The sequence below is a fragment of the Setaria italica genome, chromosome V (assembly GCF_000263155.2).
Source record: "Setaria italica strain Yugu1 chromosome V, Setaria_italica_v2.0, whole genome shotgun sequence".
Taxonomy (NCBI): domain Eukaryota; kingdom Viridiplantae; phylum Streptophyta; class Magnoliopsida; order Poales; family Poaceae; genus Setaria; species Setaria italica.
The window spans coordinates 39,004,379-39,027,054 of record NC_028454.1 but is presented as its reverse complement, the minus strand read 5'-3'; the positions used below and the strand labels follow the sequence as shown (position 1 = coordinate 39,027,054).

The 22,676-nt window shown below is 47.2% G+C and overlaps 4 protein-coding genes across 6 annotated transcripts; 3 read left to right on the top strand and 1 right to left on the bottom strand.

The window, feature by feature from the left end:
• The first annotated feature begins 385 nt into the window (after positions 1-385).
• Positions 386-1,292, top strand: LOC101778418. The gene has a single exon (XM_004970175.3). The coding sequence runs from the start codon at positions 554-556 to the stop codon at positions 920-922; it is 369 nt and encodes a 122-aa protein (XP_004970232.1). The 5' UTR covers positions 386-553; the 3' UTR covers positions 923-1,292.
• A 3,007-nt stretch (positions 1,293-4,299) lies between these two features.
• On the top strand, positions 4,300-5,334 carry LOC101778023 (protein odd-skipped). Its single transcript, XM_004970174.3, has one exon. The coding sequence runs from the start codon at positions 4,444-4,446 to the stop codon at positions 4,816-4,818; it is 375 nt and encodes a 124-aa protein (XP_004970231.1). The 5' UTR covers positions 4,300-4,443; the 3' UTR covers positions 4,819-5,334.
• Positions 5,335-10,166: 4,832 nt separating this feature from the next.
• LOC101777322 lies at positions 10,167-16,730 on the top strand. 2 transcript variants are annotated; one of them, XM_004970172.3, is made up of 7 exons: positions 10,167-10,718; positions 12,471-12,611; positions 12,692-13,057; positions 13,846-14,091; positions 14,230-14,322; positions 15,565-15,765; positions 16,116-16,730. In XM_004970172.3, the coding sequence occupies exons 1-7, from the start codon at positions 10,317-10,319 to the stop codon at positions 16,329-16,331; spliced, it is 1,665 nt and encodes a 554-aa protein (XP_004970229.1). In that variant the 5' UTR covers positions 10,167-10,316; the 3' UTR covers positions 16,332-16,730. The 2 variants fall into 2 exon arrangements, with proteins under 2 accessions (XP_004970229.1, XP_004970230.1); XM_004970173.4 differs by lacking the exon at positions 10,167-10,718 and adding an exon at positions 11,355-11,848.
• Positions 16,731-19,252: 2,522 nt separating this feature from the next.
• LOC101776631 (pentatricopeptide repeat-containing protein At1g61870, mitochondrial) lies at positions 19,253-22,676 on the bottom strand. 2 transcript variants are annotated; one of them, XM_004970170.4, is made up of 2 exons: positions 21,445-22,676; positions 19,253-19,460 (listed from the first exon to the last, which is right to left on the bottom strand). In XM_004970170.4, exon 1 carries the CDS (start codon positions 22,642-22,644, stop codon positions 21,469-21,471), a length of 1,176 nt encoding a protein of 391 aa, XP_004970227.1. In that variant the 5' UTR covers positions 22,645-22,676; the 3' UTR covers positions 19,253-19,460; positions 21,445-21,468. The 2 variants fall into 2 exon arrangements, with proteins under 2 accessions (XP_004970227.1, XP_004970228.1); XM_004970171.4 differs by having other exon boundaries at positions 21,468-22,676.

Here is a 22,676-nt window from a genome sequence, read left to right as displayed (position 1 = left end):
GAGCGACCCCGTCCCGCCCGGTGGCTTCATTAGCGGAAGATCCCCCGGAAAAGCCGCGTTCACACCCGCAGTTTTTCCCCCCGCTGCCCACTGGCGCCTCGCGTGGAACGGAAAAGCGAGAGAAACGCTGGAAGATTCCGTCTCCCCCCACAGGTTTCCCACCCACGTCACCGCCGTCCCCCGCCCGGTCGCCGCCGTCCGCCCGGTGCGGCGTCGAGCGCCTCCATCTCGCCGCCCGCACTAGCGAGTGTCCGTCCACGTGGCGAGATGGAGAGCCGAAGCCGCCCCCAGCGACCCGGTCTCCTCTCCCCGCCTCTGGCTCGCGTAGCTGGCACGTCGCGCTGCACACCCCGCTTGAAGGCTTGGGCCAGCGTATAAATAAGCTCTTCGTCACCAATTCGCCGAGTCCTCCCGAGTGCAAAACAGATCAAAGCAAAATATCAACCTATCAACCAACGACCACTAGCCATTTACCCAAAGCTCGAGCGTGTAGTTGCAAGTCGAGGCGCGCGCGTAAACAAGCTCGCCGGCCGCGTACACGCATCGCGCGCGCATGGGGAACTGCTGCTTCAAGCTGCAGCGCGCGGCGGTGTGGGCGGACGGCGACGAGTGGGAGGAGGAGTTTGCGGCGGAGAGCAAGTCGGCGAAGTCCGCCGCCGCCGAGGCGATAAAGATGGACCACCGGGTGGAGGTGAAGATCAGGGTGACGAAGCGGCAGCTGCAGGAGCTGCTGGAGAAGGCCGGCGGCGCCCGCCGGGGGTGCGACGGCAAGGCCAAGGCGGCGCAGCAGCAGGCGGAGTCCGTGCTGGCGGAGCTGATGACCTCCGGCAGGGTGTGCTACCAGCAGCAGCACGAGGAGATGCGGGGGCACTGGAGGCCCGCCCTCTACAGCATACCGGAGGCCGCCGCCGAGGAGTCATGACGGCTCGCGAGATTATTGGAGCCTGTTAGCCGGCGAGATCAGGGTGCTCGATCAGAATTTTCTGTCCGATTAGTTCCGTACGTGCATATAGTTGCTATAGGAAGATGCAGGTTCTAGCGATTCTTTCTGAGATAGTGCTGTACAGGCTTTGCAAACCGGAAATGCTGATAGGAAGCAGTTACTGGAGCCATTTTTTACAATCCGGCAAACCTCAAATATTACTGCATGTTTTACTGGAGCCATTTTTTCCATTCATGGGTGCTCACTAATTAAAGCTGCAGCTATATAGAAAGTAGTGTAAGACTTGTTCTTAACAACCAAGAGTAAGGATTTGGTGGAGTGGAGCGATCCTGACACTACTTTTACTTTCCAAGGCTGGTCAGTGCAGGCGCTATGTATGCTCACCTAGAAGAGAACTTCAGCTCCGTCCAAAAATCACTGTCAGAAGGAAGCTGATGCGAAAATGCACACTTGCTACCAGTACGGCGTGTCGCGCTCATTTGTTTAATTTGGAGCGGCGACTAGTCCATTCTACAGAAAACTAGAGACCGGTGATGTATCCCGACGAGGCCAAGGCTGCGCAGGATCATCTAAATGCGTCAAAAGATCGTGGCATGCTGCATGAACTCGAGATATATAAGCATGTAACGATCAATGATGTATTCCGCGTACGTGCGTCCAGTAAGGTCTGCGTGATAACAAAACTATATTTTACTCTTGTTAATATAAAGATATGCAGCTCTCTTCGTATTCTAGAAAAAAAATATTAGCAGGGGTCATCTGTAGCTCACTCGGTATTTTAGACCTTGCCAGTTGCCCCATCTGATTTTTGGACCATCTGATATTCACATTCAACGGTTCATCTTCAATTCCATCAAACCAATTCTACTCGTTGATCCGTGGTCCTGCTCCTGTAATCTCCTCTGCCTCCCCCTCGATGACACCCGGCTAGCTCATTGCATGACGCCCCCATACTTGTACTTCCCAATTAGCAATGTTCTACTTCCTACCGCTCGTGTCACAACACTGCAATCTTGCCGCTCGCTCCGCCGGTCCGCACCTCCCCATCCTAGTACCACGACCAACGCCATTGATTCCCTCTAGATCTATCAGACTTCGATGAGCGCCAACCTTCGACACGGACATTACTAAATGCTCGCCAAAGGTCGCAAGAGATGGAGAAGAAGAAACAAGGGTGCTCCCCTCCAGTTGAAAAATCTATTAAAGAGACGAGGCTAATGCCGTTAATTAGTACTAACACATTAGACAACATGTTAGTGCTAGTGGCATTAGCCTTCAAACTCCGCGGCTATCTATATGTGAAAATTAAAGAGACGAATATAGGAATAGTAACTAGACAACTCAGTGGACACCTGGGGACACGTTGTCCTCCTAGCGCTGCAACGGTCATTTTTGGTGGTGAACATATGCAAATCATAAGCGAAATTTAAATTCATTATTGCTTCTCCACCTCTAAAGTGATGATTTCTAGCGTTTTGCTTGTCGCCGGACTATTCCCTAGTATCTTCACGCAGTAACAGTGACCAGAACCATAGCAAATAAGCTTCTCTGAATAAAACCCGCATGAACAATTGTTTCTAAAAACTATATCATTATGAGTACACCAAATCGCCCGCATAAGAGCAACAATCCCACATAAATCAAACTTCTTATCTTATTCTCTCTCTATATATGCTTGTTAACCAATTCCGCAGCATATGATTTATTGACCTATGTCTCGTTGAAGAAGAATCCGTCACGGTGACTGCAAAGGTTCCAGAAATTTGTCACCAGACTTATTTCATGGTCATGAACTCATGATTGGAAGTTATAGATGGGCACGCGAGAGCCCCGCCGTGTGGGATGATCGTCCTTTGGGATTGGGTGTTGACATCCAGCATGTGGACGAACCATATTCCGAGAGTAGTGGGTGGAAATATCCATGGAACAATTGCTTTTTCGATGGAACATGGAACAATTGTTCTCCTGCGGGATATTTCTAGGTGGAATATCGGGGCCCTGCACGGCATGTTGGACCAATCCGAAATCAAGGATCTTGAATCCCCGTTGATGAGCTACTTGTACGTTCGTATAAACAAGATCAGGACCACTCCGCCGATCGAAAATTCCGTCCGATGGAAGAGATTCTGTGGAGCGGCCAGTCCATATAATAATAATTATATAAACCACCACACGTGGAGCTCCTCGCGTTACCGTGAAAGGAAATTGACCAGAACATCTCTGACATGGTATATACCCAGTTAGCCACACCTCTAGATTCTAGAAGCCATGCGTGCTTCTGGCTTCGTCGCGCATCGATGATTCGGTGGCATGTGAAGATTTTGTGATTGTGTCAGCACGGGGAGGCGAGGATTTGTGCCCATCGAGACAGAGTCGGAGCTTGAAAACTGAATCAGACGAAATGATCAATGCTGGAATCGTACTGCTCGCACAAGCAATGGGGGCGTACTGCTTGCACAAGTAATGGCGGTTTGGATCCCGGATTAAATTTTAACCCCTGTCACATCGAATGAAGCCAATTTCACAACCTCTAGGCTAAATCGCGAGATGAATATTAAGTCTAATTAGTTTATGATTTGACAATATGATGCTACAGTAAATATTTACTAATGATGAATTAATTACACTTAACAGATTCATCTTGCGATTTAACTTAGGGGTTCTGCAATTAGTTTTGTAATTAGCTCATGTTTAGTCCTTCTACTTAGCATCCGAATATCCGATATGATACGGACTAAACTTTAGCTCTAGGATCCAAATTTTCCGTAAATCAATGTTAAACTGCCCACGGTAAATATCTAAACAGGGGGTTCCTTATCCGTTTCTACCTCATCCGGTCATCCCAATCTGTGGATTAACCAAAGCAAATCCCCACGCAAGCAAGCAAGTCTCCACGCACCAGGCAGCAGGCACCACGGAGGAGTGTCTTCGTGCTCGCAAGAAAGCGCGAGCCAGTAGGCCCTTGAAGCCACCAAAAGATTCGCTCCAGAGCCCATTCACACCAGGCCGGCCCAACTGCCCTGGACCAACTCGACCTACCCCAGCGGCGTTGTCGGTGGACGCAGAGCGGGGAGGCCCAGTCGGCAGTCGAACGCGCACGCCGCACGATGATGCTTGGGAACGCTTACTCGGCAAGGCATCTATCTCGATTGCCTCGTTGGAGGCCCCAGGGCCAGGAGTGGATGAGCTCCTCTGACCTGGGACACGACCAGCTCGCCACGTCGGAACATGGAACCCGCCAACCCGATGTGACATCACGGACGAACAGCGGAAGGAACGCGACGGCATGTGCACCCTCTTCCTCGCAGCCTCCCCTCTCACCCACGTCCAGCTATAAATGGACTCCCAAACCCATTTGCTTACATTACTTATCCATTCATTCATCTCAAAGCAGCCTAATGCTACAAGAGAGAGAGAATCCAGCAAACAAGGAAGGAGCTTCTTAGCTCAAGCCAGGCAGTTCATCAAGCCGGTCCGCCTCCAAGCAGATAGTTTTCTTCATGGGGAACTGCACGGCGTCGCAGCGCGCAGTGGAGTCGTGGGCCGACGACGGCGAGTGGGAGGAGGAGGCCTCGTCCTCGGAGGAGGGCGACCACCACCACCACCACCATGACCATCGTCACCACGAGAGGCCGGAGGAGCACGCGTCGGAGGTGACCATCAGGATCACCAAGAGGCAGCTGCACGAGCTGATGGAGAAGAGGGCCAGCGGCGGCCATGGGTTGCAGCTGCCAGTGCTAGGGCTGGGCAGCCGGCGGTCGACGGAGCAGCTGCTGGCGGACATCATGAACTCCGGGGAGGTGCACCACCACAGGGAAGAGCACTGGCACTGGAAGCCCGCGCTGCAGAGCATCCCCGAGGCCGTGGAGTCATGACACCGGAGAATTCGATCGATCTCGATCGTGACTAAGGTCGTGTTTGATTCCTGTCGCGTCGAATTAAGACGATTTAATTATAAAACTAATTGCAGAAGCTCTCGAGACGAATCTATTAAGTTTAATTAATCCATCGTTAGCAAATGGTTACTGTAGCATCACATTGTCAAATCATGGATTAATTGGACTTAATAGCATCTCGCAAATTAACATCCGTCTGTGCAATTAGTTTTGTAATTAGTTCATATTTAATATTTTTAGTATCCAAACATTCGATGTGACATTCGATGTGACAGGTTAAAGTTTAGTGCTCGAAGTATACGGTGGTTCAGAAATTCTCCTACCACCTCTCAATGTCATCTTGGTTTCCGCGTTGTTTTCACCTTGTTCGGGGGTAATCACTAATCTGTGTAGATATCGATTTTTTAGATATGTACATAACTGTAGTAGGGAAATTCCAATGTAAAGTCAAATTTTCAGGTGTAGGAAAAGAATCTGTGAAGGCCAATTCCTGAAGTTCCGTTCATACTGTGGTACTTATGACTTTGAACTCGTACACGCAGTACGCCGTCACGCAGTACGCCGTCCGCGAGCATCCATACTATACGGTCGCAAAAGAAACAAGGGATCTCACATCGGAATAAAAGTAGAGAACGAAAAGCAATGAGAAAACACGAGTGAATCTGGCAACCAAGCAAAAAAGCGTACATCTTTCGTCGTTCATGGACCCTTTGTAGCCACCGCTCTTTCGGTGTTTGCGCGGCTCGTTGCTCGATAGCCTGTCGTCGTCGTCGCCGATCAGTATCCGCGCACCGGCCGGACTAATCGCACCTGCCGTGCGGGCATGGAGTTGGAGCTCAGGTCACGACTCACGAGTGACGGAGTGAGGGACTCGAAGTGCAGTAGAGCCATTGGGCATCGGCGGAACGAAACATGGCGTGGTCGGCGCGCGCGCGTGGAGTGGCTGGGCATCCTGATTCCTGAGCCGGCGACCCGGCGGCGTGCACGCTAACCGCGAGGGCGGCGGCACGTGCCAACCTGCGTGTTCACGCTGCACCGCCGGGACGGAATGAACGCGATGGGTCGCGTGCATGTTCGGACCACTGTCAGCGCGCGGTGGCCGGCGTGCTTCCCTCTTTGCTGCGTACGCGGCTGCCTGCCCTGGGAAGCGGGCGCTCGGCGCAGCCGCCGTCAGCGTCAGCTCTCAGCTGCAAGAGTTGGCATGCTGCGCTGCGGGGGCTACGCTGCTGCGCGCGTTCCGTTCGATATGGGCCGCATCAGGCGTAAGCATAAACGTATGGGCCCAAATTTCATATGCTCGTACGTTTGGTCAACCGCGCGAGTTCAACAGTTTAGGCTCATTTGCGGAATGCACTGGCCCCTCCCGTGTCCGGCAAGCGCATCGAGCATCTCTAGCAGATTCAGAAAAAAAACTATTACCCTGTACCAGTTAAAGGGGATTGAGAAAACATATTTTTAAGAGACCATTGCTGCAGCGATCCCCTTTCTCTGTTCCCCTTTCCCTTTCGCTTACATGTGGGATCCACTGACAGTGGGTAATTTTTTTCTCCCTTCATTTTTTTCTCTCCTCTCTCTCGCGTCTTGCTCCAGGATGGGCTGCGCCCGGCTTGGAAAGGCGGCGGCGCGGCACGATGGGGCGCCAAAGCGCCAGCTCAGAGGGGTGGTGGCGTGGGGCCGCGGTTGGCCTTGGGGGACGGCGGCGCAGCATGGATGAGGGCCGGGAAGGCTGCGGCGGGTGGACCAACGAGCTGGAGGCGGGCGCGGCCAACGACGAGGAGAGGGAGGCTCCAGCATGGGAAAGGCGAGGAGAGAGATGGGAGGCGACGGCAGGGGAGGTGGGATGGCAGGCGGTGCGTCGGGGTGACGAGAAGGAGGAGGAGGAAAGGGGATTAAGCAAAAGAGAGGATGATTAAGAAAAGAAAGGGGAGAGTGAGGAGGATAAAGGGGTTTGAGAAAAATTATAGGGAAAGGGAATTGTGAAACAGGATCCGCTGAAGGTATGTTTTTCCTCCTCAATCCCCTTTAACTAGGAATATAGGTAAAGTGGATTGGTTTTCTCAATCTGCTGGAGATGCTCTAACCCCATTGATGCTCTAACCCCATTGAAACAGTCCAAGCAATACAAGTTTTATGTTGAAGCCCTAAAAAAATTTGAGTAAATTGCACCCACCATACAACAACTTGTTAGGTGGGTGCAGATTGGTCCAAAAACTTGTAAAATACTCAATCTAGTACAATAACTTATCAGGTGGGTGCAGATTGGTCCAACAACTTATAAAATGTTTAATCTACTACAATAACTTGATAGGTGGGTGCAGATTGGTCCAAAAATTTGTAAAATGCTCAATTCACTGCAATATAACTTGGCATTTTGGTGCATCTGCAGTCCAAATATTATAACAAGCAACATAAATGTCGAACCAGAATATATTCGCATCGGAACAAGATATTAAGCATTATTTGACCATGCCGATGGTAGCATACTTGGCCAGGACTAGAACCTTCTGTGCGTTTAGAAAAAAATTATTGTCATGTCTTCATATTAACTCTTTTTTATACAATAATTAAATTTTAATTAGGAATAATTAATTTCATATTCATAGTGATTTCACCCTCACTATTTTTACATGTTTGATTATATGCATTTTTGTTTGGCTAAAGAAGCCTGCTATTTTAATACATACTAACAATATCTTTTAAAAGTTAGTCATAAATATTTTCAAAGCCTCATGTACTTATTTAGAAAGTAAAAATGAGCTAAAATAATAGAAATAGACATACTTCTCTACAATTGTTGAATACATGAGCAAAAGCAGAAACCTAAGATCCTAGGGTCTCTCTTATGGATTTAGTCTTGGTAATGCTAATGGGGTAATTCTAAAATTTGATTTAATTTTAACTAATGAACAAATAAGTTACGTGCATAGTGACTCTAAAATTTGATTTAATTTTAACTAATGAACAAATAAGTTACGTGCATAGTGACTCAGAGTCACGATGGACGACTTTTATTAACAAAAAGTAAAAAATTATGGATTGAAATAAATTAAAATTCAAATGTCCATCTATTTTGCTTAATTCGTTGTCGTTCTAACGTTCAGACTGTAGGTGCACCAATTTGCTAAGTTATTATACTAGTTTAAACATTTTACAAGTTTTTGGATCAAATTATTATAATAAATTTATTATTTTACAAGTGTTGGGCCAGCTTGCACCTACTTAACAAGGTATTGTAATCATTTTACAAGATGTTGGACCAATCTGCACCCACTTGACAAGTTGTTGTATGGTAGGTGCAATTTACTCAAAAAATTTAGATCTCTTACGCTCTGATTTTGGGAAAGGTGCACGATTGATTTGTACGTACTTTGGCCCTTGCGATTGGCGGTTGCACATGCAGTAGGAATATCAATTCCAGGGGGAACCTTCAGAAAACTGAGCATCTACTCCTTACATTTCAAATTATAGCAGGAATATCAATTCCAGAGTTCCGGAACCTCCGAAAAATGGAGCATCTACTCCTCACATTATTTTAATTTTTCTAGATATATACTTTTTTTCTATATATATAGATATATATTTGTCGGGAGGAAATATTAACGACTTCCTTATATTCCTTAAACGACGGTCATAAGGGTCCGCCGACTTGACCCGACCCCCGGGTCACAGGGTCGGACGCGCTCGACCCCCTCAGGCCGCTCCTCGTCCCAGCTGGGAGAGTTCTGCCTCGCCCGACCCCTCCCAGCAGGTCTCCGCCTCGCCGACCCCGAGCGCAAGGCTCCGTCTCGCCCGACCCCGGGCGCTAAGGGTCGGACATATCCGGACCCACAAGACAAAGTTTCGCCTCGACCAAGGACGTTCGCGGACCAGCACATGAGGGCGCAGATCTTGTGGGCCCCCACCGATCTCGCCATAAATGCAACCGATGGGACGCGCATGTCCGGAATACGACTCTGACACACGGAGAGGCGCCAGCATTTCTCGACGTGACCCGCCGGAGTTTTCGGGCGGCGCACTGCTGCCACGACTGCACAGGGCTACAGCTGGCCCGTCCTAACCCTCCCCTATGACATTCGTCATAGGGCACTCATCGCCCATGCTGCCTAACGAAGAAGGGTGCGCCGCCCGGTTTCCCGCTCGGCCTGGCAGCAGGGGCGTGTCAGCTGCGCCCCTGGTCAACATGCGTGGCTACAGTGGTCGCCCGTCATCCGCGACGTGCACAGCTACGGTGGCCAGTCATCATCATCAACTCGCACGGCTACAGTGGTCGATCGCCACGCACGTCTCGCGTGCTCGGCTACAGTGGCCGACCGCTGGGTCATCGATGGGACCTACCGGCAACCACCCCTCCTCGGCGGCCATGCTGACAGAACGTAGAAATCAGAAGGAAAGGTGGCAACCCCGGTGGCTCGACCCGTCTCCCTGTGCTTTACCTTCCTTACTTATCTTTTTACCTTTTTACTTTCCTTACACCCGGCTCATTTGTAACCCCTGTATCCTCCTTGCACTATAAAAGGAGACCAGGGGCCCTGAGGGTGAGGGATCCAGAGACCGAACCCCGAATTCACCCTAAGTACGAACCAACCGAACTACCAGACGAAAAACACCCATAGAGACCTAGGAACTAGCTTCCCTCTCTCGCCTGTTTGTAGCCCCTACTACAGACTTGGTACGAGTAACACGAGCAGCCACCCGCACTGGACGTACGGCTATTCCTGCCCGAACCAGTATAAACCTTGTGTCCTCTCGTGCAACCATCCGAGCCTTACGCGCATAGAAAATAAATTTACTTGCCGGAGTCTTGACCCATGATTCTTGACACCGACAATATTATATCTAAATATATAACAAATTTTCGTAAAATTTAAAACGACGTGCATGTTGCAATTGATTGGAGTCAACTCACGGGCAGTGTTCAAAATTTTGGCCGAAATTTCGCGAATTTTGCGATATTTTGATGTTTTCAGTAGTGACCGAAATTACTATTTGCCCGAAATTTCACTATCTCCACCGAAAGATACACCTTTTAGTCCAAATTTCGGCCGGAATTTTACGAAATTTGGTCTTTTCTATGGGACCAAAAAATTTCAAAAAAACGAAATCCCAATCCCTGCTCACAGGTACCACGGACCATCCACTTTAGCATCCAATTGCTCCACTTTGTTCAGCGTACTGCCATCACCCACCCATACCCGGTAACCAAATCATTAAATTCTCTTTACAGAAAAAACCAAGTAAATAATTCTGGGGCCTCCGGGGGCCCTCGCCGGCCCAAAACCACACAATTCAACAACCGGCTAGAGATGAGAAGCAACGCCAACATTTGCGTACCGGATACTTCTGCCCCTGTCTCCATTCACCCTGCTGCTCCGCTTTGACACGGAACCCGTCGAAAACCTCCTCCCGATAAGTAGAAATCCATGAACCCCGGACCCGGAGCCCGTAGATCAGACCAGTAGGCCAGCAGTCACCACACCATGGTGAGCCCCAACAGGCCCGCAGCCGCCGCCGCTCTGCTGCTCGTCGTGGCAGCAGCCGCGCTCCTCCTCTCCACGAGCTCATCGGAGGATGGGTACCTCGGGCGCCTGGTCACGCCGTGGGGCGCTAGTCTCACGGCCCTCCCGTTCAGCCCCACGGACGTGCTGCCCCTCCTCCCCCGGGGCGTCGCCATGGCCGCGCTCCGGGCGCTCCGCGGCGTGTCGGACATCTTCCCGGTGTTCGTCGGCGCGGCGTTGGCGGGAGCGCCGGGCGCGGCGCCCGGCAGCGACAGCGGAGGGGAGGTGCGGTGGAAGGGGGCCTGCTTCTACGAGAACGAGGCGTGGCTCGTGCTCCACAACGAGAGCGGGTCCAAGTACGGCGGAGGCACGCTCCACATCAAGGTACGCCGTCTTCCAGCCCGAGCACGGTTTTAGCAAAATTTTCATCTTCTCGGAGGAGGAAGATGACAAAGCGCTCGTGCTGCTGAACACAATGGTCAACTGTTAGCACGATCTGCTTATAGAAAGAAACTGTTAGTACTATCTCGTTGCTGTGTGTTTAAGGAACCCACTAGATGGCCGAAGAACATTAGGAAACTCGTTGTTGTTGCTACATTTTGGTTGCTATGAACGCAGAACTCGGGAGAGAGTGACACCGCGCGCGACGTAACTGTTCCCTGGCCTTGCGTGTCTGGCCCAGTGACTTTATTTAGTGATTGGGACACGTATGTGGAGTGTGCACTAGAATATCCCTGGAATGTGCAAAACGAGTTTTTTTAATTAATTTGCAGAACGAGTTATTGTTTAACTGAACACTGAACCATCGACGTGGATGAGGAATCCAACTCGTAACAACAACAGGCCCTCCCTTGTGCTGATCGCCCCTCGTGTGCAGGTTGGGTCAACATTGGCAGAATTGGAAATTTGTTTAAGCAACAGCAAATTAACCAAAGCAACCTTGAGAAACACGATAATTACCTTACTCTTTCCCTCCCGGAATTGGACCTTTTCAGGTTTCCCCTCCCCCTCCCCTCAGACTCAGAACAGAACTCCTCCATGACTCCATCTCCGCTGGCAAGCTCCCGGCCGTGAAATTGGGTGGGGAACCCAACGGCCGTCGCTAACTTCTTGAGCATAGATAACCCTAACCACTAACTGCCGCCATGGGAGGGTCCAAGCTAAAGCTCCTCGTTCTCCCCCTCCTGCTCCTCCTCCCCCTCCTCTTCCTCTTCGCCGGCCCGCCCCGCGTCCTCCGGGGGCTCCTGGAGGCGCCCCTCCGCGCGCCCGTCCTCCCGGGAGACCTCCTCCCGCTCCTGCCATGGCCCGTGGCGCAGCCGCTGCTCCGCCGCCTCGCGCTCCGGGGCCCCGCCGACCTGCTCCCGTCCTTCGTCGGCGCCGCGCGCGCGCCGGAGGATGGGGATGCCGGCAGCACCGCAGAGTGGAAGGGGGCCTGTTTCTACGAGAACCGGGCGTGGGTGGAGTTCCGCAACGGGACCAACGGGGGACTCGGAGGCGGCGTAGTTCATGTGGAGGTGAGCTCCTGTACCGGACCCAATAGCCTTGTTGGCTTCTGTATTCGGCCGAGTGAATGGTAGAGCTACTTGACGGAAGATTTCCAGTAGATATGGTGATTTTGATCTCAGACTCGGATCAAAATTTAGTAACACAAATTGCGCGGATTACATTGAAATGTTCGGCTTTCTCGTGTAACTTGCTTGGTTGAGTTGGAGGTGGAACTGTTTCTACAAGGTAAATGGTAGCTAGCAGATTCAATTCGTGTATATTTAGTCTATCGATCCGTCTTTCAAAAAAGTCTACTCTAAAATTGGTATAGTTAGCAGTTTAGTGTTACCAATTGTTGTGTTCTTTATGTGATTGTAGCTGGGTGATGGGGGACTTGACCAGTTGATGTTTGGTGACTTTGAGCCAAGGATTCAATCAAAACGTGCCTTCACACGAATCTACAAATTTTGTCGAACATACAGTTGTGTCTTGTAACTTGCATGGGTCAATGGTGCCTAGACAGTTCAACTTGTGCACTTATTTATGCATGTATGTAGTGCTACTATGCTGTGTGTTTTCTGTGAATTGTGGCTCCTAACTTGTGCGTTTGTTTTCCTTCGCTTTACATTATCCCATGTTTTCTTTCTGCAGACAACCAAAGCACACAGCTGGACTTGCATAGATCTCTACGTATTTGCCACACCTTACCGTGTTACATGGGATTACTACTTTTTGGGGCGAGAGCACACCCTTGATTTCAAAGAATGGGAAAGTGAGGCTGAGTATGAATATGTAAGTATTCACTTCTGCTTTAATTAATACAATTGGCGTTTATTGGATACAAGATTTCTAGTTTGTTTCATTATAAACAGGTGAAACGTAATGGGGTGTCCATTTTCCTCATGCCATCTGGAACAATTGGGACACTTCGAGCACTTTGGGAGGTCTTTCCTCTGTTCACAAATACTGCATGGGGCGAGAATGCAAATCTTAACTTTCTCAAGAAGCATATGGGTGCTACATTTGAGGAACGGCCGAAGCCTTGGGTATCAGAGTTAAATACTGATGACATCCACTCTGGAGATTTCTTGGTTTTATCCAAGATTCGTGGGCGCTGGGGTGGTTTTGAAACACTGGAGAAGTGGGTTACTGGTGCTTACGCAGGCCATACTGCAGTTTGCCTTAGGGACTCTGATGGAAAGCTTTGGGTTGGGGAATCGGGTAATGAAAACGAAAAGGTATTGGCCCTTAACTGGCATAACTTATGTGTATGTTTTGTTATTTTCTCATGCTGTGCAGATGTGCGATTATCAAGTAAAAAATGTTAACTCTCAAATCTCATCATGTTAAGTTGTTAACTGTTTTTGACATAGGTGTCCTGCCCATCGATAACGTGTTTTTGTTATATCGATTAGCTTGTACTCCTATAGTGAGTGAGTCCACAGAGGTTTGATCAAGGATTAAAGATTCCAAATGATATCTAAAGTGACCCCAACGATATTCTTGCAAAAATAACTGAATGACTACAAAGAATGAGTAGTAATTTGCGCTATTTCACTAGGATACAGCCCCTTTCCATAGCATGTGTTCATTTAACCAGAAAATCATGTTCTTGTTGTGGTCAGTGTCTACAATTGTAAATGTGTATGGGTAATGTTGTTTTTCCTTTTGAATGCATCATTAATATGTTCTGCTTAAAAGAACAGAAAACATAAACCGGAAAGACAAAACAAGGGATATCATTGCTAGTGCCAACCCTAGCTGTTCCATCTGGAATCTGGGTATAAATCAAATGCCGTTGGAATAAAAGTTTGGCAGCTTCCAGCATTGCTATTTGTTTATTTGTGTAATTTTACTGCATTCAATTATCGGCTTGAACTAGTACGCGCCATTATGCAAAACTATATAACTATGCCTAACAGAGCATTGCATACCAACGGGTGCCCTCCCTCATAGTGCAAATTTACTTTTATTAGTTGTATCAGTCTCAATGTCCCATATAAAGCTAAGAAATAGCGGATTGCAGGGAGAAGATGTTATTGCTATCTTGCCCTGGGAGGAATGGTGGGAGTTTGAAGTGACAAAGGATGATTCAAATCCTCAGATTGCACTGCTTCCTTTGCATCCAGATTTGCGAGCAAAATTTAATGAGACAGCAGCTTGGAATTATGCAAAAAACATGAGTGGGAAGCCTTATGGGTATCACAATATGATATTTAGCTGGATCGATACCATCAGCGATAACTATCCACCACCATTAGATGCTCATGTGGTATGATTCTACATGTACCTTTTCTTTAATATCTTTTCACCTGCTGAACTTTCCCCCACTGGCCAAGTTTTTTTATGTTAGACTATGCAATTTTGAAGGTTTTGTTAGCTGTTACTGAAATCTTAATGAATGATCCAGGTTGCTTCTGTTATGACTGTATGGACCAAGCTTCAACCAGAGTATGCTGCTAATTTGTGGAAAGAAGCCCTTAACAAACGGCTTGGAACTAAGGTTTATTTAGATCTGTTTGCTATGCTTCTGTTAAGTGTTTTCCAGTAGCTGTTATTTATTTTACATGGGTATTTATTACATTTGGATTGATGCACAATTTGGTCCCTTGATTCCTGCATGTGGTGATGGCTGATTTTAGGCCTAACTTCTGAAAAGGTCCAAATATTCACTCTCGGATCACTTGAGTTTAGTTAAGATGAGATGGCTAGATAATTCAGGTGACATGGCAACTGACAAACAAACAAACAAGTAGTTCAACTTAACTTGCGCAAGGAAAATACCAGCATCAGCCCTGTGTGCCTCTAGTGCTCCAGTGTGAGCATTGCTTGCACTCGTGTGGCACCCCTCAAAATGTTTAGGCTGTGTTAGATGGCACACATGAGGTGTGCTCCAGTGGTGGTATTGCCTATATAACTCTATCATCGCTGTGAACCTGATTTAGCAAATGGTAGCAAAGAACAGAGAGGCCAGTGCTTAAATACTGCAGATGAGTGGCAATAAGGACCAAGACAAGTTTGATAAGCTATTCAGTTAGAACTTATAGTTCCATTCCAGTTGTCAATCTGTGCATGGGACCATGCATAGATAAGTTATGTTGGCTAGCAATAAGGTCGTGCTGGCAGCTTTGGTTGATGCGCCTGTATTTTACAATTTTATGGCAATAACTAGCTTGTACTGAAATTGATCACTTGGTCAAGAGTGCCCACTATTGCATGGGTATAAGTAGAAATGCTGTGCTGCGCTAGACATGTTTTTTTTCCCATAGTTCCGTACTAAGGGATCAATTTGTATCCGGATTCCTTGTTGCATGTAGGGCCTGTTTGTTTGAGCTGCAGCTTCTGAGCTTTTCTGAAAAGCTGCCGCTGGCTTTTTGTTCTGAAAAGCCAACACTAGCAAAAGCTTTCTGAGCTCAAAAGGCTACGAAAAGCTCATAAAACTGAGCTTTCCATATAAACTCAGATTTTCTGAGCTTCTAGCTTTTCGAAAGCTGCACGAGAAATAAGCTGTTTATTTGAGGTTTTGGCTTTTCACGCTGAGAAGCTACCATGAAGCTCAAACAAACAGGCCCTATTACAACTAGGAACTGGTACTTTAGTTTCACCTTTGAGGTCTGTCAGACCCTTTTGTACTGTGTTTAAAATTTTAAATGTAGATAGAAGGATTTTGTACTTTACGATTTTATCGTGCTTAAAAGTTATTTAGTGCTTTTGTTTGGTTCTAAAGTGACACCATTTCTTTCAGGGTCTTGATTTACCTGAAATCATTGTGGAATCAGAGAGACGTGGGATTACATTTGACAAGTTACTAACTGTTCCTGAGAAAGATAATTGGGTCTATGAAGATGGTCAGTCAGCATCTTGTATTGCTTTCGTCCTTATGATGTACAAGGAGGCTGGACTCTTTGGCCCTATTACCAACTCTGTTGAAGTTACTGAATTCACAGTAAGTGCTCCTGAATCCTTGTGCTTAAATGTGCGACTTTATAAATATATAGAAATTGATGTTAGAACAAAAGGATCTAGCGGGGATATCTTTTTTTGCAAATGCAGCTATTTCATAATCTAGTACATGATAGCCTAGCAGTGCATGGTCTATCTTACAATCCTTTTTTAGGGAGAGGAGAGGGGGTCTATCTTATTATCCTTTATAGGGAGAGGAGAGGGGGGATTGGGAAGGCTTCTATACTGTAGTCAATATTGTGCTTTCGAGTTTTTCCAATAGTAGAGACACGATACATGGAACCATACTGGAGTCTTTGTTTTTCTTTAATCTATCTGCCCCATATTTTGCAGATAAAAGATGCTTACACCCTCAACTTTTTTGAGGACAACTCGACTCGGCTTCCCGAGTGGTGCAACAAGGGTGACAGTGTTAAGCTCCCCTTTTGCCAAATCAAGGGTAGGTACCGGATGGAGCTGCCTGGATACAACACCATGAAACCATATGCCCACATGAACGAAAGATGTCCATCCCTGCCTCCGGATTACAAAAGGACGAAGGGCTGCTAGTGTCAGGCATCACTGTACCTGAAGCACTAAATTTACTTGTCCCTCACAGCTAGTGCTATCTAGATATGCTGTGTGCTTTTTACGCACGCTGTCTTGTAGCCATAATCTTCAGTTGTACATAATACTTTAGGTATAAATGCATAGGTTGCAGGAAAGTTATGTCAACTTCCTCGAATATGGAAGACCATGAATGTACAGTAAAGATCAACACCTGATGTCCCAAAAGTCACGCAGCTCTAGGGTCCTGGAAACATCTCTAGTGCTTTCATTCAGTTTCTCTGATGAAGTGTACGTGCATCCTTGTATCAAAAGCTGATTGTACACGGTTGAAACCGTCCTGCTGTTTGATTTGTCATCTGTGGCATCACCAACGTACCCTGAGGGGGCGTTTAAACTTTATTTTGTATCGGGTGATGATGACCGAACTAAATCCGTGACAAAAACACCACGGTGTGCATTTTGAGCTCAGGACTGACTCATGGAAAACGACGTTTGGATTTCCCCTAACAAATAAGTAAGACGCATTCTGATCTAGTATCTGGCAAACAGAAAAAAGAAATCATTTTCCCGCACAAACCTTCTACGTGCCCTTCAGACCTTCAATTGGATTACTCCCTAAAACTCCCAAGTCAAAATGTAGTATTTAAAAAATATGATACGGTGATACGTGAAAGTTTGCAAGAGTAGCACTCTTATCAGTTACGAGTATCACATAGTTCGCAGGTACACCCAAGAAAATGGACGTCCAAAATCCTATTTGGACCGTACCAGCAGTTATGTAAAGGCTAGCCCAACAGGCACGCGGGCCTGTTCGCTTCAGGTTATTCAGCCGGCTTATCAGCCACTAAACAGTGTTTTTCTCTCATAACAAATCAGCCGTTTCAGCTTTTCATCCAGCTTATAAGCTGAAGCGAACGGGCTTAGCAAGAGCGCGTTGGGCGGCCGGAGTTTCTTCTGCACACGTTTTCGTGGGCCCACCGCCGGCCACCGCCCGTCGTCGACCTTGCCGCTTCCGCCGCCGACGCATCCTCGACCTCGAGCCCTAGAGCTTGCGGATAGGACGGGGTCGACCTCTACATCTGCGGCGTACACGGGAGCGGGGACGACGGCGCGAGGCCGCGAGCTCGTCCTCTGCATCTGCGGCGATAGGTTCGGCTGACATGTCGCGGAGCGAGCCATGCCTGCTAGCGCGGTGTGCTCGGCGTTGCCTGGCCATGGCAGCTTGTAGAAGCAGCAGCACCTAGGCCACACCAAAGTCAATCTAGGTGTTTGGTTCCTTTGCTTATTTTTAGCATATGTCACATTGAATGTTTAGATACTAATTAGGAGCATTAAACGTAGACTATTTACATAACCCATTACACAGATGGAGGCTAAACGGCGAGACGAATCTATTAAGCCTAATTAGTCCATAATTTGACAATATGCTGCTACAGTAACCATTTGTTAATGATGGATTAATTAGGCTTAACAGATTCGTCCTGCTGTTTAGTCTCCATATATGCAATTAGTTTTATAATTAACTCATATTTAGTTCTCTTAATTAGTCTCCGAATATTTGATGTGACACGAACTAAACTTTAACTCGAAAAATCAAACATCCCGCTAGTGAAGGATGGGAGTGAGTGAATCCACACAACCAATCTAGAATTACCTATCACAGAAAAAACAGAACAACGTAAGGCGCCATCCATGATGGCGCCAAGCTATCTACCCATCCTTCTACACGTTTCGAACTATACAAGTATAATTATTACGAGAAGTATGCAACAAACTAAAAGTGGTTCCACTGGTTAGGAGGTGGGCGTTTCCGGTCGATATGGTAAAATGTAGAAAAAAGTTCAATCATGGGGTTCGAACTCTGGTCTCCAGGATAAGAAGTCCACCTTCTAACCAGTCCAACCACATGTTAGTTTGTTGCATACTCCTCGTAATAATTATACTTGTATAGTTCGAAACGCGTAGAGGGACGGGGTAGATAGCTCGGCGCCAAGATCTACGGCGCCAAGCTCGGCGCCAGGATCCATGGCGCCAAGCCCCCGCCACGTCGGCATCCGCGTCAGCCGCTATGTATAGACCTTGGCGTCAGGGTGGCTGGCGCCGAGACGTTGTAGCTTGGCGCCAGCGTGCATGGCGCCAAGCTAAGAGTCCATTTTTAGAATTGGTTCCGCCAGGAGCCTATTTGTGAGAATCTTAAAAAAAAAAGCTAAAAAACAAAAAAGTCGGTAGCTCGTTTTTGGCCCCGCCCACCGGCTTGCCACCACGCGGCGATGGCCACTCGGAGCCCCACTCGCCAGCTCGCCGTGGCAAGCAGAGCCCACAAGCCCAGCGCCGCCCCTCGCGAGCGCCCCCACAGCCACCCGAAGCCCCGCCACCAGCGCCCGCCATCGTCCTCCGTCGCGCGCGCGGATCAGGCAGCCACCGTCTCTACCTGCTTGCCGGCGGGCATGAGGAGAGAGGAGGATGGAACCGAGAGAAGTGAGGGGATTAAAATTTATTACAATCCCGTACCAAGAAATCGTGCGTTGGGAACATAGAGACGCTGCTCATTGACATCGTGGGTTGGGACTGCCTGAGACTCATTGGCAATGAGGAGCCTAGCATCTCTGGGGTCAAGGGGGTGTTGTTTCTTTGGTCGGTCCTAAAATTCTTAAAATTCCTATCATATTTAGATACTAATTAGGAGTATTAAATATAGATTAATTACAAAACCAATTGCACAGATGGAGACTAATTTACGAGACAAATCTATTAAGCCTAATTAGTCCATGATTTGACAATGTGATGCTACAGTAAACATGTGCTAATAATAGATTCGTCTCGTGAATTAGCCTCCATCTGTGTAATTAGTTTTATAATTAGCTCATGTTTAGTCCTCCTAGTATCTAAACATCTGATGCGACATAAATTTTAGGAGCGACTAAAGAAACAAACATCCCCTAAAACACCTTGCATTAGCTTTCCACAATCTCTTCAAACGGCTGAGGAAACATTATCCCATATTAGCATATTTCACATTTATATAAAAATGTATCCAGAATAAAGCTCCATATGCTCGAACAGCTGAAGAGATATTGACGCAGTCCCAGTCCCCAACCAACAACAATGTCTTCAGCACTGGCAAATATTCTGAAAAAGAAATGTTGAACAACTAAACTGAATTAATGACAGTGCTGGTTAATTTTGAGAGAAATGAGACACGGGGAAAGAAGCATGTTTCAGACTCACTTCGGTAGAAGATCCAGGCACTAGGCAAACAGCCAAGTATATAAAATTAAATTTCAGAGAAAAAAATTCCATCACAAAAAATTCAAGTTGGCAGAGCCTAGAATAGCCTGATCAACAAACAATGGACGTAATCCAATTCTAACTAACAATTCTAACTAACGTAAAAAGGATAAGCATAAACAATTTTTTTTGAGGTAGATAAGCATAAACAATTATTGCGTATCTTATTTTGAAACAAGAGCTAGGAGGGAATGGCAACTGCAAGGTGATTTTTTTTCGTGAATATTTCAAACTAAGAAATCCTGTTAATAACTAAACCTAGTTGATTTGGTTCAAAGTTTCATTGATGTTCATGAATGATCAGAGGAGGATTATACTATAATGAGCCCATTTTCTGCTTGATGAAACAGCAGTTTAAGGAGCCCTGTGTTATTTGCTACAATCAAAAGCAGATGCACAGATCTAATTGATAGATACCTCAAATTACGGGTTGAGATGCTTAGTTTGGCCTTAAAAGGTCAAAATACACACCCACTCCAATCACAAATAAGTGATGTTTGGGGTTGTCTTGAAATGCGGTTCCATAAAGGTATACTTTTCCTATGTTCTATAAATATTTGGCAACTAAACGAATTAGTCAAAGTTATATTTTGGATATGCTGTGGCTGTCCCAAACTTCACTTATTTCTAAATATAGGGGGTAATTATTAAATGCTGAAAACTCAAATCATACCAAGATTTCACTTTACAATACAATGGTTTAATGGAACCGTAATCATAAACGACAAGGTCCAACTATATGTTGATTTTATCTCCCCTACTAATGAAAAGCCTATGTTCCCAAAGAAACTATAGTAGCTAACTCAAGAGACAAGAGTTAGCTCAAACAGTTATGCCCCAAAAAAATTATACTCAAGGTATTTGACCGAAACCTGAGCAATTATCTCAGAAGGTTGCAAGGCTACCGGCTAGGAGGGAGATTCTAGCAGACTAAGCGCACCAAATTTTAGTTTCCTGTTCTTTATTCAAAATTTGATGCCTTCTACAACAATAAAATTTATCTCGTAAATCCACCACCCTATCTTGTATAATAAAATTTCAAAGTTAGTTAAGAAAATTACACTTGAACAATAGTGATACTTAATTCTCATTATGACACACACTGATATTCTACAGTAGGCATGATAGTGTATGACCATACATTTTTCAGGTTAGTCTTCCAGCTTTCGACACAAATGAAGTCCTCCAATGATCCAATCCCCTTCAATCATGCACTCTAAATGATACAAGATTCTTACTAAAACACACAATTTTACTAAAATTTATATGTATTATGAGTTGGCCACAGCATTATATCAGTTACATCATGCCATCATGGAAGCAATCAACATATGAGTAAGAAGTATCTAGTTATATTTTGGACATTAAAATTTTGAAACACCGAAAGGAATGGACAATAGGGCACTCTGACACTCACTTAGTTTCTTGCAGACTCAGACCAAGAGATGCAGATAGTGTCACGGTGTAGTTCACGCACTATTTTAATCCACATTCATAAAAGAAAAAACATCTACCTTGCAGAACTCATGATATACAAGAACCCTACAGAAAGATATGACTTTGGCATCATCGGGACTGGAATTTATATTGCAAATTCCCAGAAATAAGAGCATGTAATGATTCATTGTCAGTATTTGATATAACGGATGAGCGTCAGTATTTCATATAACAGATGAGCAGAATGATGTCCATGTGGACCAGCAGATTAAAAAGACAATTAGGATATCCATCCCATCACATTATTCATTTGAAGTGCCAAAACAAGGAAAGTAAACTCTCCACCTAACTTCATTTTGTTATGTATTCCAGCAGCAAAAAATAATACCTGAGAGACCATAGATCTCTTACTCTATTGAGGCAATGCCGCCTCCACCTCCTTCCACCCCTCATTATCCGGGAACTTCTCCTTCATCTTCTCAATAATCCCCTTTGCCTCATCGATCTTTGAGCTCCCAGCAAGCCCATTCACAAGCATCTTCATGGTCGAGAAGCATGGCACCCAATTCTTCGGTTCTATCTCATTGTATAATCCAAGCGCAGTATCAAAATCTCCACCACGACAAAGGAAATGAATGAGCATATAGTAGAAGTTGCAATCCCCAACCAACCCTTTCATTCCCATCTCCTTGTACAGACGCTTTGCTTCTTCCAAATCCCCCTCCTTACAGAATCCATAAACCAAATGGTTGTAAGTCACCCAGCTTGGCTTTGTGCCCTTTTTCACCATCTCGTTCACTAACGCCTTCGCCTCACCACTCCGACCGAGTTTGCACAAACTCCTCACCCTCACATTGTACACTGGAAGTGTCTCGCCACAACCATGCTTCTTCATGAGCTCTATCACCTTCGCCACGTCATCAAACCGCTCCTCATTGTAGAAACCAGCGAGTGCAGTGGTAAATGTTCTGGCGTCCGGCTTCACACCCTTCTTGCACATTTCGTCGAACACCGAATAGAAGGACCTTATGGTGCCGGACTCGGCAAAGGATTTGATGATGGTGTTGAAGGTCTCGGTGTTGGGCTTCACACCATGGGCGTCCGGGAACGTCTGGAAGATGCGGGCGGCCTCCGTGTGGTTCTTGGAGACAATGCACGCGAAGATGAGGGCGTTGAGGGAGCGGGTGGAGGGGGAGGACTGGAAAGTGGAAATGGCATCGGGGAGGAGGCCGGCCTGGCCGAAGAGCACGATGGCGTGGGGCGCGTGGCGCGGGGTGAGGACGGTGGAGGTGAGGTCGCGGAGGGTGTCCGGGGCGGAGGAGAGCTTCGACGCGGCGAGCGACAGCGCGACGCGGTCGATGTGGGTCTCCGGGGAGAGCGCGGCGGCGCGGCAGATGGAGAGGATCTGGTCGGGGGGCGGCGGCGGGGAGGACTTGAGGAGGGAGATGGCGAGGCGGGTCTTCTGCAGCGAGGAGAGGGGGGTGTTCGGGGAGGACGGGTTGAGGATGGAGCCCGGGGTGGGGGCCGCGGCGGTGGCGGCGGCCGTGGAGAGGCGGCGGCGGAGGAGGTGGCGAACGGCGGCGGCCATGGCGGCTTCGGGTTTAGGGTTTAGTTTAGAAT

Bases quoted from the DNA above. Each gene is read 5' to 3' on its own strand.
- LOC101778418 (XM_004970175.3), top strand. From the start codon at position 554: ATGGGGAACTGCTGCTTCAAGCTGCAGCGCGCGGCGGTGTGGGCGGAC.
- LOC101778023 (XM_004970174.3), top strand. From the start codon at position 4,444: ATGGGGAACTGCACGGCGTCGCAGCGCGCAGTGGAGTCGTGGGCCGAC.
- LOC101777322 (XM_004970172.3), top strand. From the start codon at position 10,317: ATGGTGAGCCCCAACAGGCCCGCAGCCGCCGCCGCTCTGCTGCTCGTC. The intron at 12,612-12,691 runs GTAAGTATTCAC...CATTATAAACAG, and splicing joins GTGAGGCTGAGTATGAATAT to GTGAAACGTAATGGGGTGTC. The intron at 14,092-14,229 runs GTATGATTCTAC...TGAATGATCCAG, and splicing joins CACCATTAGATGCTCATGTG to GTTGCTTCTGTTATGACTGT.
- LOC101776631 (XM_004970170.4), bottom strand. From the start codon at position 22,644: ATGGCCGCCGCCGTTCGCCACCTCCTCCGCCGCCGCCTCTCCACGGCC.